An 18,487-nucleotide genomic window follows, 5' to 3' on the forward strand; every position below is an offset into this window, starting at 1 on the left:
TCCATGCTACACTGCACAGAAATCACGACAGAGGGTAAGAACCCTGACTCCTCGAGTGCCCACACAGAATATCAGAGGAAGCTCCGGCAGCATTACTGCAGCCTGAATGACAGTCAGTCTATCTCAGACCTCTAACAGTAAAAGTCAGTTCTCAAGTTTCTAGTCAACTGTTTCTTGAACTCACTGTTACAAACCAAGGAGGACAAGCCTATTCAGTTTCACTTGATAAAGAAAAACTTCCACAGAACTCTGCACTAATTAAGATATAATCATTTAAATCACATAAGAAAATGTAGCTTAAAGTGCAGACAAGTGAAATAGCAGTGACTGTAAAACTGGCTACTTTTAAAAGTGGAGGACAGCTGTAAATCAAACCAGGTACCAAACAAGTTGGAAAGAAAACCTGAGTTATATGTTAACAATGCAATTTGATTCACAGAAGACACAGGGCATTCATTCAACAAAATAGCCAAGCGTACAGAAAGTACAGGTAACCATATGGGAAAGAGAGGAGAGAAAGCTGTAAATAATAGAAACCTGTGCGAAGCAAGCAACAAAAAGAGGAACTGAGAAATCCATGGCCAAAAAGTTAGGGACAGCAGGAATTATATATAATAAGTACGTGGAATCCAGAAAATAGTATTCAGCTGTTCCTAGATGAAAGCACTGAAGATGGGCAAAGCATTCAATACATTTGTTTTAAATTTGTCAGGAAAGCCCGCTTATATAGACAAAATAGTAAGACAGTTCATATGAATTTAAGAAACAAGGCATGTAATTTAGTAATTATGAATTTATCAAACTTAATCTCAAATCAGTTCCTCAGATTTCAATTTTAGTGTTGCAATAGCACCTTGATGAATACATTTTTCAAAAGGCACCTTGTCCCACATGTCACTTTGCCTAATGAATTCTAATACAAAATCAACATGAAGTGTGCTGTGAACTGGTTCAATAACAGCCCTCACAACATAACTACAAAGTAACTCAATGGATACATTTGTCATGGAATGCTGCAGGAATCACTCTGGTCCTGCACAGCATTTTACCAATAACTTGGATGAAAACACAAGTCTTTAAAAACTAGAAAGGATTTGAGATGAAATGTAGAAGAGGAGAATTAGAAGGAAAATTTGCTAACACAATGCAACAGAATTGTTTCTCACACTCAATACATATAAAACGTTTGAAAATAATGCAAAAGAACCTCCAAGAAAACAAAAACCACAGCACACATTCAGAACAGCAAATGTCACAAAAAACAATCTTGGGAAGAAGAACTTCAAATCATGACTGAATACAAAAGCAGCAAGACTTCTCTGTGAAGCCTCACACTGCCACCTAAAGGAGAATTGTCAGAGGTGGTTTCAAGCCTAGTTTTGACAGCCAGTTTCAATCGATAGTCAAGTCAAAATGGGACTATTAAATTTCAATACATAGAGATATAATCATATCAAATATCCCTGGACCAAAACCACAAGACCCTTAACTTTAATTAAGAGATCTTTTGGATTTTTCTTCCTGTTCTCTCACTTAAGTCTGTAAGAGAAAAGAACTTAAAGACAGTATTGGGAAAAACAATCCTGAGAAGCTGTGTTCAAACTCCATATGTAATTTTCTGTGAAAGTTTTCTATGGTAAATATACAACACACAAAGCAAGAGTGTAATATAGCCTAAAGGAAAATAGACTTTAGTGAGAAGAAGTTACAAACATGGAGAGCTTTCATACAGCTTGAAAATTCAATATTTGAGTTACTACAGACTAAAGGTTATAACCTCATATTTCATTTGTTTGCTCACTTTGTCTTCTTTCTGTATTTATAAATAAATGGAAGAAAATAAATGGAAATGCATGCAACAAATATTGCTAAGGAAACCACCACCTTGTTAGCATCAATGTAACTCAGGCTCTGCTTAAGCTCCATTAGCAGGACAAAGCTGTCTGACATTTAAGCATACAACTTAACTGAGAAAGCAAATCATCAGCCAATCTTTGCATCAGTTTTAGATTGTTATACTTCTACACCACTAAATGCTTTTCACAGTCTTAACAGATGTCAGCACTGAAAGTAACATAAGCTTGCAGGGAGTGTGTTAAAATAGGCTAAATGATTCGTTAATGAGGCGTCATTAGGATATCCTAGATTTACAGTCAGGAAGACTACAAAGGTTTATTACTGCTTTTTGTTATTGACTGAAAGGAAGGTAAAAGACCCCTAAGTTTTAAAACTTTTAGTGCTCTGTGTAGCACAAGAGTACCTCCAACTAAGGTCTATGCTAGAACCAACTTAAGCAGAAAAAAATTCAATGTGTCCATACATAGAGGTGGCATTTAAAAGAAACACAATATTCTTGAAATCCTCAAAGCTGGATCAATCTGTTAACAACAAAGTCCTGAATGTGAAGATTTAATCAGGTCCTTCTTCAAAAAACTGATAAAAATTTGCTGTTTGTAAGCAGGATGAAGGTCAGCTTTAGTACTCAATAACATCACCTCCTGACACAATTGAGTGTAGAAAAAAAACAAAAAAACCAAACAAATGAAACCCCAAAAAACAGCTCCAGAAGCAGAAAATAATACAAACACTAAGGATAGGACAACCCAATGCACAAGTGAAAGTTTCACTGTGGAGGCAGCGCATGAAGTTTGACTGAAGTACTGCCACAAATATTCTGAGAAATAGATTTTGTATCTGAGTGGGAAATTAAGCAAAGTGACCTGATTTATCTAAGGCAACATTAAGTCAGGAACAGAAGTCTCTGTGCCACTAGACAATACCAGGCTGTCATGGGACCTCTTGTTATTTCTGCTGTTTCTCCCATACAGGTAGGCTGTAAGTTAGAGATGTTACCTCACTCTCTCATCCTCTTTTGTCTGTCACTATTACTGTGAGACACTTGCCAACACATTCTTCCAGCTACAAATGTACCATGAGCACACATTTCAGTGGAAAGATCTGCAGTGTGGTCTGTCAGGTCTGCATACAGCACTTACATTCATCCAGTCCCAGCTGGTAAGCCAGGTTCTGCAGGCCACGGACTTTTTCCATCAGGTTGGCTGTAGTGAGGCTCCCCAGCTCTAAGAGAGAAAAGTGTGAAGTGTGAAGAAAAGTCTGTATCCCTCTAGTGACAGTTTACCAGTTTACTGCTTCACAGAGCACTTTCAAGTCACTTCTGACAAGATTTATTTCCAGTGAACAGAGTTCAAAATTCAAGCTGATACCACCCCTGATCTTAATACACTAAGAAAAGACCAGCTTTCTCTACTGAAAAAGCCACAGATCCGGTTCATACTGTAATCTGCCACCACTGCAATGAGCAACTTGCCCCGTACTTTGGAAGTTCTTGTAAATTCACATTGCTATGTGAGCAAGCTACAAAAGAGTATGCAAGAGAATGGACTTACTGCATACTAATAATGTGTGTTTAAGCACATTTCTTGCAGCAAGTCAAAGTTAATTTCTTCCACTTTCACTTTGGAACAGCTTATCTGAAATTCACATGAGAGACAGCCCGCTCAAGGATGTTTACTGCAAACTAATAGCTATAACATGCAACAAATCTACATATTAGCTAGCCCTTCTGTAGCTTGCTCACACAGCTTTACTGCTCGATTAGAGATCTGGGATCTGTAAGTGAAGACACATGCATAGAGCATCTCTGAACACGTCAATCAACAAGTCTAAGCTGCTCACCAAGTTCGCTTAGCTGAGGCCCACCAAAAAATTCACGACACTTCTTAAAATATAGAAGACACCCACTATACTTAGGCAGTGAGAGACTGATAAGTGAGGTAAGTGAAATATATGTAACATTACACTGCTTCAACTGCTTGCTCTGAAAAATCAGCCCGCCACTGACATCTGGATATTCTCTTACAGATAACTGGATCAGTGAGAAATATATATCATTAACAAGAGACTCCTGAGCTAGATATTCTGGAAACGTGAGTGCTAGAGACCTGAAGCCACAGGGCCACCTCTAGAACATTTAAAGAACAAGTGGTTTAAGCCTCTTAAGAAAGTACTGAATTCCCATGTGCTCTGGCAATGTTACTTCCTGCCCACAATGTCCATACGCACCCTTTAACATGTCGATATCATCATTTTCCAGTTCAGCCATCCATTTGGGAGGAGAACTTGTAATAGGCTGTTTTGAAAGAAAAGTTCAAGCTCAGATAAGTGCATTTTTAGAATTATACATTGCAGTCTGACCTCATATTGAAAACTAGTTACATTGACAGCAAAAAATAAGAGCTTTCCTGGTGCTCTGTCAAAATATTTTTACGTTTAACCTTGTTTTCTAGCTCTCTCTGGCCCAGAGTTAAAATCAGCACACTACCACCTGGAAGCCAAAGTCAGTACGAAAAGTGAGATTTCCTAAAGTTTTAAATCTGTTATGTCTTCCCAGATGTTATTCTTATTTATAGTAAATTGAATAAGGTATAAAAATATATATATATACGGAGATAATAAAGCTGAAAGGATGATGCTACCCCATCCTGAAGCTACAACCGAGTTACGCTGACAGACCAGAGCCGCGAAGCCGCACGGGTGCTCACTCACGCTTTTGAAGGAAGCGGCGAACTCGGCGACGCCGGGCACTGCGGAGACAAAACGAAGGGCAGCGGCGGGTCAGCGCCTCTGCCCGCAGCCCCCCGGCCCGGTCCCCGGCCCCAGCGGACAGGGCCGCGGGCGCGCCGGACTTACGCTGCTCGGGCCACAGGTCCGGGGAGGCGCGGTCCAGCTTCTCGAAGCTCAACAGCGATGCCTCCAGGTCGGCGCCTGCAAGAGGAAGAGGATGAGGGGGGGGAGGGGGGGGAGGGGGCGAGGCACCGCCCGGGCCCAGCCGGCGGGACCGGGAGCGGGACGACGGCGCCGCCATCCCCCGCGCCTTACCGTCCGCGGGAGCCGCCATCTTGCCCGCCTCACGTGACGCGTCGTGACCGCGGCCGAGCCCGACCGAGGGAAAAACAACCACCCCCGAACTCCACGTGTCGCTCTCGCCGCGACCGCCAGGAGGCGTCGCCGCTGGGCGGTGCTCGGCCAATCCGGGCTCTGGCGGCCAGCGGGCGGCTGAGCTCTCGCGGCCAATCCACAGCCCGGCACGGGGGGCGGTAGGGGCGGAAGGCGGGATCGGAAGGGCTTGCTGACGGCGATTGGCTACGGGCCGCGAGGGCCCCGCCAGAGGGGGCGCGAAGCGGGAGAGGCCGGTGAGCGAGAGGCCAATCAGCGCGCGGGGGCGGTGCTCCGGGTGGGCGGTGGCGCCGTCGGGGGCCGCGAAGCAGCGACCCTCGGCCGGGATGGCGACGGCTGTGGCGCGCGGCGCCTGGGGCGGGCGGCGCGTGGCGCTGAGGGTGAGGCGGCGGCGCCGGCCCCGCGGCGGGTCCCGCGGCTCGGGGCGGAGGGGGAGGGGGGTCGCGGCCCACCTGGCCCCGGGGCCTCGTGCGTGGGCCGGTCCCGAGCGGGGAGTAGCCGATGGGGCCGCGGTGGGGGCGAGTGGGGGCAGTCGGCAGCCCTGAGGAACCAGGCTGGTTTGTGCTTTCCCTCCCGTCCAGCTGCCGTGGAGAGCCGGCACCTCCTGGATCGCCTCAGCCGCCGCGTCCTTCTCCTCCTCGGTGGTAAGTGCCCGTCCCGCGGAGCGGACCTGGCGGAGGCCGCGGGGCCTGTGGGGAGGCTCGGCCCGGGCTGAGGAGGCGCTGCGGGCGGGGGAAGGCGCCGCCGCCACCCCCCGCAGCCGGCCGGACACTTCTCTCAGGGCTTCTCCTGTGAGCTGGTTTCTGCAGCTCCCTGGCCCTGCCCGTGGCTCCCGGCTGGCGCTTCAGGAACAAACCTCCGGCACTGCCCGCGCACGGAGGGCAGCGGGAGGGAAGGGATAGAAGTGCAATGTCAGGTTGGTTTGACTACGGAGCAAAGAAGCGCCCGCTTGGGCAGCCCCTCCGCGCTGCAGCCGCTCGGGGCATCGCCCCCGTCACTGCTCGTAGCGAGCGCTGCGGGTGCGCCCAGGGCGCCGTGGGAGTTCAGTTAGTGGCGTCCTGGTTTATTTTCTGCGTGTTCCTTGTGTAGCACGCGTTGTACTACATACGCACCAGCCATTTTTTCCTGATTTTTAGATTTCTTTTACCATGTATAGTATCTCTTCGATAAGATTAGTGAAAATTAATATAGATTATACGCCTAACGGTAAGGTGTGAAAGAAGATTGTTTCAAGATGTGTGCCATGATCTCATATCAGCTGTTTATGGCAGAGAGAGGATCTGATTTCCTTTGGACAGTATCTAACAACTTTGACTGTTAAAGTGTCTTTTTTTCTTCCGGTATCTGTGACTGTACACTCTGCAAGTTCTGAACAGCTAAATTGTGATTCTTCAAATAGTCTCCTTTATTACAGTCCTTGTTCCCACGGCAGGCTCATTCTCTACTGAGAAAAAAAGTGGTGATCTTATGGAAAAAAAGTGTGATCAATCTTAATTCAGCATTTCCTGCCTTGCTTGAAATATTTTTTGTTATATGTGCAATTTTCTAGCTATCATTTTAAAGCAATTTGATGAAACATAAATTCTATTGCACTGAAGTCTGCATGGGTCATAAAGCACTGGAGCTTGTAGGTCCACTGCAGATACGTGTCACTTGGTCTGAGTGACTGATAGCAGTAGGAGTTTATCATTCTTCAGACCAGCACTAGAAGACCTTTTCCTACAGTCAGAAAACTCAGTCAAAGGACTCAGATCTCAGATTTTCTGTGCTTCCTTCCAGATTCTAGAGAGGACTCTGTTTTCATAGGTACAGACTTCTGCCTCTCCCAAGTGTAATTCCAGCTACATAATCATCTGCAACTTTTTAGTTTTGAGCCTCACCTGGCGTTACCTCCCAAATCGCTAGGTCTTGCTTATCCATTAACAGTCTTACTTTATATTTCTCATCCCAGCTTTCTGAGCTTGTCCCAACTCATTGCTGTTCACTTTTTTTCACTCTAATTTATTTTTCACTGTCACTACTTGTCCAGCCAACACCATTTATGTTCCTGGATCCTGCTCTGTTCTGTTTCCCTTCATTACACCTTGGATAGCATCCCAATACTCATCTGCCTCTCATAATTCCACATCCTAGTCTATTCACAGAGTTCCCTGGTATATTTGGGTTTATATCCCAGTTCTGTTGATCTGTCTCATTTCTCTTCACACAGTAGATCTGTTTCCCCTTCCTCTTATCTATTCTCCCCAAGCCACTGTTTTGTGGTGTAATTAACTGGTTCTTGCTTTCTCCTAGTTTTCTCCCCTTATCCCCCTACTCTCAGCTCCCAGTTTCTAGTTTCTTAATTTATATTCTTTATACATATACAGTTTTCCTGCATGATAGGGTTTTGTTGCCTATCCAGTGCTAGTTACAGCTTCCACCTCTGCTTTACTCTCTGTCCTACATTTACCTGAACACCTTATTCCAAACGCTCTTTTTCTTTCCTTGGCATCTGAGGTGGAAGGTTCTGTTTTCTGTGCTGTTTGCCAGCACAGTTCCTCGCTCTTAGTTGCACGACCAAGTGGGATGCAGGGGAAGTCCAACTTTATGCCTGTTAATACTGGATCTAGACTCTCTAGTGGGCAGCATAGTGGTAAATGATGAAGGCTTGCGTGTAATGGGGCACACTGGTGTGTAGGCACCTTGAGACAAAGATCACTACTCACTGTCCGGTGTTTTGTCTTCCACAGCCAACAACCAAACTCTTCATTGATGGGAAGTTTGTTGAGTCCAAAACTACTGAATGGATTGATATCCACAACCCGGTAAGTTAAATGGGCTCCGCTTATCTGTTAGCGATCACTATGCAACAAGGTTCTGTGCCTCTGTTCCAGCATTTGGCAAATGGGGAAAGTATATACGTTTCTTAAGAAAGGTTTATACTTGGAGCTTAAGATGGATTTAGCACTGTGTAATTGCTTCTCAATTTCCTTTTCACATGAAGTGCCAGTCTTAGGAAAGTTATGATCTCCTTTATCTTCCCTGTGTTGCAAAAACCCGGTCTCCAGAAAGGAAGCTGAAACTCTGCTTGCAATTTTCTTTTGCTCATAGAAAGGCTCTGTGATTAACATGTCAAATTTCTGAAGGGTTTCTTTAACCTTCTATGTGAAATCAACCAGGTGTGATTTGATGCCAGCTGAATCAGGACAAGTGGTAATGGTTTTAAACTAAAGGAAAGGAAATTCAGGATAGACTTTTTACAATGAGAGCGGTGAAACACTGGTGCAGGTTGCCCGGAGAGGTGGTAGATGCCCCATCTCTGGAGACATTGAAGGCCAGGGTGGATGGGGCTCTGAGCAACCTGATCTGGTTGAAGATGTCCCTGCTCATTGCAGGGGAGTTGGACTAGATGAACTTTGAAGGTCCCTTCCAACTCAAACAATTCTGTGATTCTATGAATGTGAAGTCCTGACAGAGACTGCCACTGCCTTCACTTTCAGACCAAGGTAAAAAAATCCTGACCACTGAAGCTCCTCTCCCTTCAAAGAGCTTTTGTCTGTGAGCCACAGTATTCACAGTGAATTTAGAGTCTGGATGCTATGCAGTGCAAAGTAATCTTAGATTAGTAACACTTGTACTTGTCTGAATCCTCCACAAAAGACAAATGGAAATGAGGTTGCAGTCAGTTCTGACCCCAGTAGTAAGGTAAGCATTTGGACAGCAGTTTCTGAAGCTTTTCTCTGTAAAGCCCTATTTTTATTTGCTTTGTGGAAGTGATTAGAACAGTGTGCTAGTTCATGAAGCTCATTTGGTCTTTATGTGGCAACCAATGTTCTTGTTTAATTTTCTTTCTCTTGCTTTGAGTAGTTTCTCTCTTAGAGGTGGTCCTGATCATTTTATCATGTCAAAGCAGACTTAATTTTTAAGAGTGCATTAGAAGGAGGTTAAACTGCCAAAGACAAGCTTTTAAAGTTAAAATACTATAGAACTAAGTTTGCTTGTGAAAACTTTACTTTGGCTTAGTGGTCTCGGTAAGCTAACATCAGTGCCAACTGCAGGGTCATGTACTGCTTCTTCCAAAGGAACCTTGCCTCATTTAATGTGCAAGAGGGACAGCAGATGAGCCAAGATGATGCAGAGGGAAAAGACCGCAGTCCACAGAACCTTTGCCTTATACTGTCTAGAAGCCTTGAGACAGACAAGTCACTTCAACTCCAACTTGGAAATCAGCACTGCATTTGTAGCTTTCTGGGTGCCTAACTTGAGATGTGTAGAGTGCAGGTTTTCAGAACTATTCCAGTTGTAGCCCAGGCCTTTTGTGTGCGCCATCGAAGGAGTCTCTTTTGTGCTCTCCTCTCAGAAGTACAGCTCCTTGTAGAACAAGGATATTAGGTGTGTGGTGTGAAACAACTGTTGAATGGTTGGCAGGACAGATGGAAAATATTGAGTTTTGATGGTTTGTTTTTTCCTTCAGGCCACAAATGAAGTGGTTAGCCGTGTACCAAAAGCCACAACCAGTGAGATGGAGGCAGCTGTGGCTTCTTGCAAAAAGGCATTTTGGAACTGGTCAGAAACATCTGTTTTGAGTCGCCAGCAGATCTTCCTGCGTTATCAACAACTCATCAAAGACAATCTGGTGAGACACCACGGCTGTGTGTGATGGCTGTTGCTTAATGCGTTGCAGTTGACTTTAGCAATTAAACTGAGGGGCTCGGGGTTTAGAGTTTGTGATGAGGCATTGTTGCCGTGATTGAGGAGCCAACAGAGACACTGTCCTCAAGAGTTGTAGCAAAGCACTTTCCATCAAATGGGAACAGAGAGGCAGTGCTTCTTAGGGAATATTGTTCTGTATTTGTCCCTTTACCAAAAGACCACAGAGGAATTTTCAGCCTTGATGGAGAATGTATGAGTTGATAAAGACAAGTGAGAAGTATGTCTTTGGATTTCCCTGATTGCTTTTTTGATGTATGTGTGGCATGACACCTAAAAGCTATCGAGTACAAGGCAACCCACGGTTGTATTTTTTTCTAAAATGTCACCTGTGTGGCTTATTGGCTTCTTGTCAACGAGGAGCAAGTCAGTCAGTGTAGACTTTTGCAGGTTCTGCTCAGAGTGTTCACTGAGATGTTCAGCTCTCTGTTAAACTATCTTATTCCTGCACTGTATTTCATGGACAGGCACTTTTCTAATATTAATAAACTTAATGTTTTCCATTTGCAGAAAGAAATTTCAAAACTCATCACCTTTGAACAAGGAAAGACCCTGGCTGATGCTGAGGGAGATGTATTCCGAGGCCTCCGTAAGCTGCTGGCTCCTCCTGTTAAAAAAGGGGCTTTGAGAACCCATAGGAAGTGAGGAGGTCTCCTGAGCAACTGATTGCTCTGGGAGTCTGTACACGTAGCTCCCTTCATAACCTCCTATTGAAAGGAAAGGCACAATTGTAACTCAAACTGTTCCCTTAGACAGAGTTTCCTTAAATCACTTCCATATTGTTAGATCCTTCCTATTCCTATGAGTTCCTACAAATTGCTCTGAAGGGATAAGAATTTCTTGCTTGTGCTCAGATGTCTAAGGTTGAGTCCCAGGTGGCACAATAATACTCTCCCTGTGCTTCTTTTACTGGGGCTGTTGTCTGTGCTTCTATCACAATGACATATAACGCACTCAAGAGAGAATCCATTCACAATTAGCTTGCTTGGCAGAGCAAAGGGATTTTCTGTAGCACAATGAGTTTTAATTTGTGGGAAAAGAGGCTGGAAGAAAGACTTGGGTCAAGGCCGTGGTAAGAAGGGAGTTTGGGTACTAATTATTAACAGATCATCCAGTGGCATATTGCCCTTTCTGCTGCAGAGGTGGTTGAACATGCTTGCAGTGTGACATCCCTCATACTGGGAGAGACCATGCCCTCCATCACTAAAGACATGGACACTTACACCTACCGTCTGCCTCTGGGCGTGTGTGCTGGAATTGCACCGTTCAATTTCCCAGCCATGATCCCTCTTTGGATGTTCCCCATGGCTATGGTTTGTGGAAACACCTTCTTGATGAAACCGTCAGAGCGTGTACCAGGAGCACTCATGTTCCTTGCCAAGCTGTTTCAGGATGCTGGTGCCCCTGATGGGACCCTGAATATCATCCATGGACAACATGAAGGTATTAGTAGAAGTTGTTGGGACATGGCTGGAGTGTGTGTTGTGCTGTATGTACAGTGGAGGTGCCATTTGGAGAGTCTGATACTGCTGCTGTTAGATAGGTTTGGACAAATGCTTAGGCCTCTTGATGGAGGTGAAGGGAGCTAACTGGGAGGTTCTTTGCCATCTTGCACCAAATTTTTCAGGAATTTAGTGGACCAAATTTTGGGGGCTAGAGGCAAATTTCCCAAGGCATGTAAGTAGATAAATCATCTTGGTTTCCCAAGGAAGCCTAAACAAGTATTAAATGCCTCACTGAATATGCAGTGGATGCCAGTATTCTAGCTCCTAGCATCATATTTTCACAGCACAGAAGTAGGTTCAGAACATGAGGATACAAATAGACAACAGTAACTTGGCTTCAGCATTGCTCAGGCACCTTGAGAGATGCCCAAAGCATGAAGAGATGGCAGAGAGCCAGGTATATGAGGATGAGGTCAGGAGTATACGTGCTGAGAAATTACTGGAGAGATGCATAGACAGGCAGTGGGGGAACTCAGATATAGGAAACAGAGGCAAGAATTCCAGTAAGAAAGATACATAAATTTAGCACTGTGGGGATGGGAACAGAGGGAAGCATTTGTGCACCACAGTTATAATGTATTATTTCCTATTTGAAGCTGTGAATTTCATTTGTGACCATCCGGATATCAGAGCAATCAGCTTTGTGGGATCTAATCAGGCTGGCGAGTACATCTATGAGAGAGGATCCCGGAATGGCAAGAGAGTCCAGGCCAACATGGTAATGCCTCTGAATGGAGCACGCTTCAGCACACAGACTGCCTCTGTCTCCTGTGAATGTTAAGAGAGACCAAGGCACTCGGCAGCAGAAGCTGACTTTGCCACTGATAGTTAAGTGACGAGGCTGCCCTTCATGCCAGCCTGTTGGTAGCAGAGTCATAGCTACTACATGAAGGTATTGCCAGAGAGCTAGAGAAGAACTGGGCTGGGGTGATTAATAATGGGAGACTGTGTACGTGTTGTATTTCAGGGAGCCAAGAACCATGGTGTTGTGATGCCTGATGCCAATAAAGAGAACACCTTGAACCAGCTGGTTGGAGCTGCTTTTGGAGCAGCTGGCCAACGCTGCATGGCCCTGTCTACAGCAATTTTAGTGGGAGAAGCTCAGAAATGGCTGCCAGAGCTTGTGGACAGAGCCAAAAATCTACGTGTAAATGCAGGTACAGACTGTGGTAAAGTCTTCCAAGGTACTTGACTTCTGTATAACTGTAGCCTTTTAGGTTGATGTATTTGCCATACTAAAGGGTGTCCCTTGGAGCTATTAGCAGCCTAGGTTTGATGTGTAGGGGTAGGAGCTTGCAGATTGTCTGGATTGCGCTAGACTTGGAGTTAGGAATTTGTAGGGAGGCTTGGCAGTATGACTGTGATGCAAGATTTAATGGATTGGTCTTGTTTTAACTGGAGCTTTGAGGTTGTCTTATGTTTAACTCAAACCTACCGTTTATATAGCAGCCTCACTTATACCTTTCCACTTTGTAGTAAGCATGCCATAAAAAGGAAAAATGGAAACAGGTACTTTGGGAAAACTAGACTGTTATTAGTTGTAGGAGAATTATCTTTTGTTTATGTTCAATAAATTCCTGCAAAGGGGAAAAAATTCCTTGATGAGAAGTATCTGTTGTTGAATTTTGGCTTCATGGGGATCTAAAATTATGTTTACCACTTCTCTTATTTGTGGATTATAAGAGTTTCAGGCTGTCAGTTCTGTTCATTAATGTCTCAAATCTTTGTTCTTTGCCTCAGACGCATTAGGATTTTCAGATATTTTCCTGTCAGTGTAGTTATCTCCATGATGGCTGTGAAGAGGAAGCTGTCTGGTTTAAAAACTTGGCGTCTCTGCCTCTTCACAGGAGACCAGCCTGGAGCAGATTTAGGGCCGCTAATCAGTCCCCAAGCTAAGGAACGGGTTTGCCATCTGATTGAGACAGGAGTAAAAGAAGGTGCCAGCCTTCTTCTGGATGGACGTAATGTCAAAGTGAAGGGCTATGAAAATGGCAATTTTGTTGGGCCAACAATCCTTGCCAATGTCAAGGTAAGATGACCAAAACCAGTGCTTGATAGTGTGTATTGCAAAGTCGATGGAAAAATGGGTTCCCCAAATCAGTCAGTAATCAATATTCACCAAGCAGAAAGCCCATAAATGGCTCAGCCTTCCCTTGCACAATTCCAGTGAAGTGCTTATTGCAGTGCTGTTGTGGAGGTGATAAAAGAATTTGCAGTAGTGCGACATACTCTGAATGAGGTTAACGATCTTAACTTGAATGCATTGCAACCAACTTAAAGAAGATATGGGCAGTTTGTGCTGTGTTAAACTTAATGTCCATCGAGCAAAGTGTACTATCTGTAGTAATGGGCAGCAGCAGATGCCTAAGGAAGAGTAAGGTGAACAGCCAAACTTGCAATTTTCCGTCCTCCGTTATACATTCCTGCAGCTTGCAATTTAAGGACTTGCAGAAACAAATGTTTGTGGAAGTCTTAACGGGAATAATATAAGGTCTAAAATCTCTTTGTTGTTGAATATATTTGCAACTTTGTTGAGTCAGCCACTCAGTATAATGCATGGTGTGCAACAGGTGGACACTACTGTGGGGGAATATTCTCTACAAGACACAATTAGCTACTACAGTTTCCTTAATATTAAAGTATTCAGTTCCTCGTGGGCCTTCTGGTGAATGATTCCATGACAGCAAAGCAATCTTGATAGTTCTGCTATTGTGCTTTTTTATTCTTAGGATTTTATTGATTTTTATACTATTCTGTAATTCAGGCTTTTAATCTGTCTCATAATTTTCTTGCCTTATTTTCATTAAACATCTTAAAATACTTCACTTTCCTGTGATGTGTCATAAAGCATTGTTAGGTATTCAAAGGTAAAAGTTACACTGAGACTTTGTGTTTTAGTTTTCTTGTACAGTGGTTAGTAATATAGTAACCCACATAAAACTTACAACTTCTCAAATGAATGTTTTGTAGTTTACCGCATTAGCTATTTGTGATTGAAATACTCTCTAACTGGTGTTTTGGTATTTGTCATATGTTGCTAATTATCAGACATAAATCCTGGACACTGAGTTGGACAGGATAGCAGGTTCTAGCCACTTTGTTGACAAGAACTGAAGTAAACTATCCTGAATTAAACCCAGTCTTGATCAGCTTTGGTCAGAGTAGACCTGTAAGGGAGGCTAGGCAGGCAGTGAAAGCAGAAAGGGCTCTGAAGATGAGAAGTGATGCCCTCTTGGGTGAACTAGATAGATAGCAGGGTGTGGGAGATGGTGAAAAGGTGAGGAGGACTGAAGGATGGCCTATGGCAATGCAGTACCATGGCTGATCCTAGGAATATCCTGAGTATTAGTAGCATATATGTTTATTATATCCTCTTTACTAGGATATTTTTATTATATCCTGTTTATTATATCTTATATACAAGCTGCTTTTTCTGCTGTTTGTTTTGGCAGCCAAACATGACTTGCTATAAGGAAGAAATCTTTGGGCCCGTCTTAGTAGTTCTGAAAGCAGACAGTTTGGATGATGCCATTGAGTTGGTGAACAGTAACCCCTATGGAAATGGAACGGCAATCTTCACGTCCAATGGAGCCACAGCTCGGAAATATTCTCACTTGGTAGATGTGGGGCAGGTATGTTCAAGCTAGAATTGTTGCTATTAGTACTCCTAGCCAGCCAGTTGTAGTGACTACTCAGGCAGCAGTACCCAGCCTCAGACTTAAGGAATCAAAATGTAGTAGATTTTTGAGAGTGCTCTGCAATCTGCCAGTTCTTGTGATTAATGTCAGCTTTCCTTTGCTTTAGGTGGGTGTCAACGTTCCAATCCCAGTACCTCTGCCTATGTTCTCTTTCACTGGCTCTCGTGCTTCTTTCAGAGGAGACACCAATTTCTATGGCAAACAGGTAACTTACTGATTCAGAGCTACCTACTGGATCAAATAGTGATAAATCACATTATAAATGGCAATGTGGAAATGGTTGTCAGACCTCATTAGTAAAGAAGCTTTGAAGCCATCTCAACTGGGAAACTGAAGACCAGCCGGTGATCACAGCCACCACAATGCATGTTACAATATCCAACTTTTTTTTTTTTTTCTTTTCAGATGTAAAAAAACAAGTATTTTTTAGGAGATTTTAAAAGGAAATAAAAACTAAATAACAAGGTTTCTCACAGAACCAGAATCTTTGGGGAACTGGTAAAGAGAACAGGTTGACAGCAGTTGTTCCCACAGAGGAAAACTCAACCCCCTGTAGATAATGCAGAAACTGTTTGAAACACCACTAGTGCAGACCTGAAGAATTCGTAAGGCCAAACATCTGATCCCTGTGTGTCTCCTTTCCTCCAGGGAGTGCAGTTCTACACACAGCTGAAAACCATCATTTCTCAATGGAAAGAGGAAGATGCTACAGTTACCAAACCTGCTGTGGTTATGCCAACTATGGGAAACTAAATCAGCCTTTGCAGATGCTGTCCCTGGTGCCCTTGTCCTTCTATGCTGCACGTCCCAGCTTTGTCCTGACTCTCAGCATTTCCTTGGGAATGAATAGAAAACTCCATTTTCTCAAGGACCTCCATTTCTGTGCAAACTAAGCAGGATCATGTAACACAGAGTCTGGGTTTTCTGTAGCTGTCAGTGTTTTTTGTCTAGCTGAACTCAACTTTTCTCCAACAACCTATCCTAGATGAAACAACTTTATCTAATTGAAAGGACAGACAGTGAGATTGGTCTTAATCTGTTTTTCTTTCAGACCTTCTAAACTTGCACATTACTGTGGTTTCCACTTTAATATCTTTAGCCTTAGTGACTCACTCCTGGCTACATCTTGTAGCAGAGTTTTCTTTACCTCTTTATCTTACCTGTTAAGATTTTGAGTTCACCTTACTCAAAGATGAGTACTCATTTTGAGTGACATAACTGGGACACATTGGGTGTCTCATAGAAGTGACTTCATGTGAAATGATGACAGCAAGTCTGGGAGTTGAAAATGTCAGTCTTTGAACTGTTGAGCAGTTTCCAAAACACTTGGGAAATAGCTTTCTAAGGTTTTTTTAGGAAAGCATATTTACTTGTCTGAGGATGAAAGAAATTCCCGTATGGTACAGTGACTTTCATTGTGCCTCTGACAGTTTGAAAACTTCTGTTCCTGTCATGCATGTATCTTGTATTCTCTAGCTTGTTGTCAATTCTGTTACACCTGAAAGTTGTTTAGTGCCTTTTCACTGTGCTAACAGGTATGTGCCTACAGGTCCTGTAGCATAATGAAACTATGGAAGCAGAAACAGAAGCATGTGTATGTATTTACACAATCACCTCATCATATGCCTCTGAGTGGAAGGGAGAGTAAGGAGATGGGTCAGTAGGAGGAAAGAACATATTTTTTTTTAATCACAAAGCAGCCAGGCCTGTGGCTAGTCTCTTTTACTGATTATAGCTATATTTCTTGTGATAATTGATGGACTGATTGTCACATTTGCTCAAACACAGTCACATTCTCTAGGGATTATAGGTCTCACTACTAGAGAAAGATAAGACTTGGTACACCCTGTTTTTAAGAATGTGTGCATTTGGAGCTGGAGAGCCTATATTTTTATTCCTGGTTTGTGGAAGATGATGCAGCCACGATGGATCTGCGGAGAACTCATGCAAGCACCCATGGAAAAGAACATTTGCTCTAATGATTGTGACCATTACTTGTTCTAATTGAACAACCTGAATGTTAACACTTTGTATTCTGCCTTCTGGTAAAGATTCTTTGTAACTGATAGTTATATATTAGTGCAATTCCTGTGCATTCACTAATGTTTGTATCTTGGTTTTTTTCCTTTGCTGTACCCTAGAGGAAAATTCTCATCTTGAAATTTGATTACGAATTAAAAACCTGCTAATACATTCTGCAGAACATGACTGTTCCTTGGTGAGACATTGTAATGATATAGGTGTGATGTTGACTTTATTCCCCTCTTTGCAGAGGTGGGTCTGCAAGTCCTGTAACCCACGTGTACGTCTTCCTTTCACAGTATTTCATGGTCCTCTGTACCAATTTCCTCATAAAGCATTCAAGGAGAACTTTGTTTCTGTTTCCTTATACACATCATTTGATTACAGAAACTCTTAAGCTTCACAAAAATGACTTCATTACAAACTGAAAATCTTCATCGAACTATAGGAATGGATATATACAGAGATCTAACCACTAATGCAAAACTTAGTGCTTTGCACAGGGTTATCTGGACTCTTGGCTTGGGAAAGAAGAAAATAGTTTAAGAAGGAAGAAAACAACTATATTTCAGATGGATTTCAAATGTATAGTCAAAGCAGTAGCATAGCATATGGGGGATTTAGAATTTGCAGCTTTGCTAACAAGACAACTTCCAAAATGAAAAGTGCAGATGAGTCAGTAATTGCAGTGGCTGTTGTTCATGCAAAGTGTACAGCTGCCTTACTCAGACTGTGGTAGCAACATCTGAATATGTGGAAAGATTGTTGCAGAAGGTGATGAATCTGATAATTCAGCCTGCTATGTAATGAATGAATGAATGAATGTTACCCCAGTCCACAAAAAGGGCTGCAAAGCTGACCCTGGTAACTACAGGCCTGTCAGCCTGACCTCGGTGCCTGGCAGGGTGATGGAGCAGATCATCCTGAATGGAATCACACAGCATCTTCAGGATGGACAAGGGATCAGACCCAGCCAGGATGGGTTTAGGAGGGGCAGGTCCTGTCTGACCAACCTGATCTCCTTTTATGATCAGGTGACTCACCTGGTGGATGAGAGGAAAGCCGTGGATGTGGTCTATCTGGACTTCAGCAAGGCCTTTGACACTGTCTCCCATAATATACTCCTGCAAAAGCTGCTAGCCCATGGCTTGGACAAGTGCACTCTACGCTGGGTTAAGAACTGGCTGGAGGGCTCGGCCCAGAGAGTGCTGGTGAATGGGGCTGCATCCAGCTGGCAGCCAGTCACTAGTGGTGTTCCCCAGGGGTCAGTGTTGGGTCCAGTCCTGTTTAACATCTTTATTGACGATTTAGATGAGGAGATTGAGACCATCATCAGCAAATTTGCTGATGACACCAAGTTGGGAGGGTGCGTCAACCTGCTGGAAGGCAGGAGGGCTCTGCAGAGGGATCTGGATAGACTGGAAAAGTGGGCTGATTCCAATGGGATGAAGTTCAATAAGGCCAAGTGCCGGGTGCTGCACTTTGGTCATCACAACAACCCCTTGCAGCGCTACAGGCTGGGCGCTGAGTGACTGGAGAGCAGTCAGGCAGAAAGGGACCTGGGGGTACTAATTGACAGGAAGCTCAACATGAGCC

At 43.7% G+C, this 18,487-nt stretch overlaps 2 protein-coding genes across 7 annotated transcripts in view; one reads left to right on the top strand and one right to left on the bottom strand.

The window, feature by feature from the left end:
- The window catches only part of LIN52 (lin-52 DREAM MuvB core complex component), a 47,916-nt gene extending 42,706 nt beyond the window's left edge, over nucleotides 1-5,210 (bottom strand). For all 6 annotated transcript variants that reach the window (XR_013922165.1, XR_013922166.1, XM_080345014.1 and 3 more), the window contains exons 1-5: nucleotides 4,900-5,210; nucleotides 4,711-4,785; nucleotides 4,567-4,604; nucleotides 4,084-4,150; nucleotides 2,997-3,080 (exon numbers count right to left, since the gene is read on the bottom strand). Coding sequence is in view for 4 of the 6 variants with exons in the window: in XM_080345014.1 (XP_080201140.1) it covers nucleotides 2,997-3,080; nucleotides 4,084-4,150; nucleotides 4,567-4,604; nucleotides 4,711-4,785; nucleotides 4,900-4,918 (283 nt within the window). In the remaining 2 variants the exon portion in view is untranslated. The remainder of the gene's footprint in view (nucleotides 1-2,996; nucleotides 3,081-4,083; nucleotides 4,151-4,566; nucleotides 4,605-4,710; nucleotides 4,786-4,899) is intronic.
- A 55-nt stretch (nucleotides 5,211-5,265) lies between these two features.
- ALDH6A1 (aldehyde dehydrogenase 6 family member A1) lies at nucleotides 5,266-17,125 on the top strand. Its single transcript, XM_080345011.1, has 12 exons — nucleotides 5,266-5,357; nucleotides 5,559-5,621; nucleotides 7,707-7,781; nucleotides 9,431-9,592; nucleotides 10,177-10,255; nucleotides 10,807-11,109; nucleotides 11,768-11,889; nucleotides 12,139-12,328; nucleotides 13,019-13,200; nucleotides 14,624-14,803; nucleotides 14,976-15,074; nucleotides 15,518-17,125. Exons 1-12 carry the CDS (start codon nucleotides 5,304-5,306, stop codon nucleotides 15,620-15,622), a joined length of 1,614 nt encoding a protein of 537 aa, XP_080201137.1. The 5' UTR covers nucleotides 5,266-5,303; the 3' UTR covers nucleotides 15,623-17,125.
- Nucleotides 17,126-18,487: the final 1,362 nt, after the last annotated feature.

Source organism: Nesoenas mayeri (assembly GCF_963082525.1).
Source record: "Nesoenas mayeri genome assembly, chromosome: 5".
NCBI lineage: Eukaryota > Metazoa > Chordata > Aves > Columbiformes > Columbidae > Nesoenas > Nesoenas mayeri.

Coding starts and splice junctions, on each gene's coding strand:
- ALDH6A1 (XM_080345011.1), top strand. CDS start 5,304: ATGGCGACGGCTGTGGCGCGCGGCGCCTGGGGCGGGCGGCGCGTGGCG. Junction 11,110..11,767: donor CATCCATGGACAACATGAAG/GTATTAGTAGAA, acceptor TCCTATTTGAAG/CTGTGAATTTCATTTGTGAC. Junction 14,804..14,975: donor ACTTGGTAGATGTGGGGCAG/GTATGTTCAAGC, acceptor CCTTTGCTTTAG/GTGGGTGTCAACGTTCCAAT.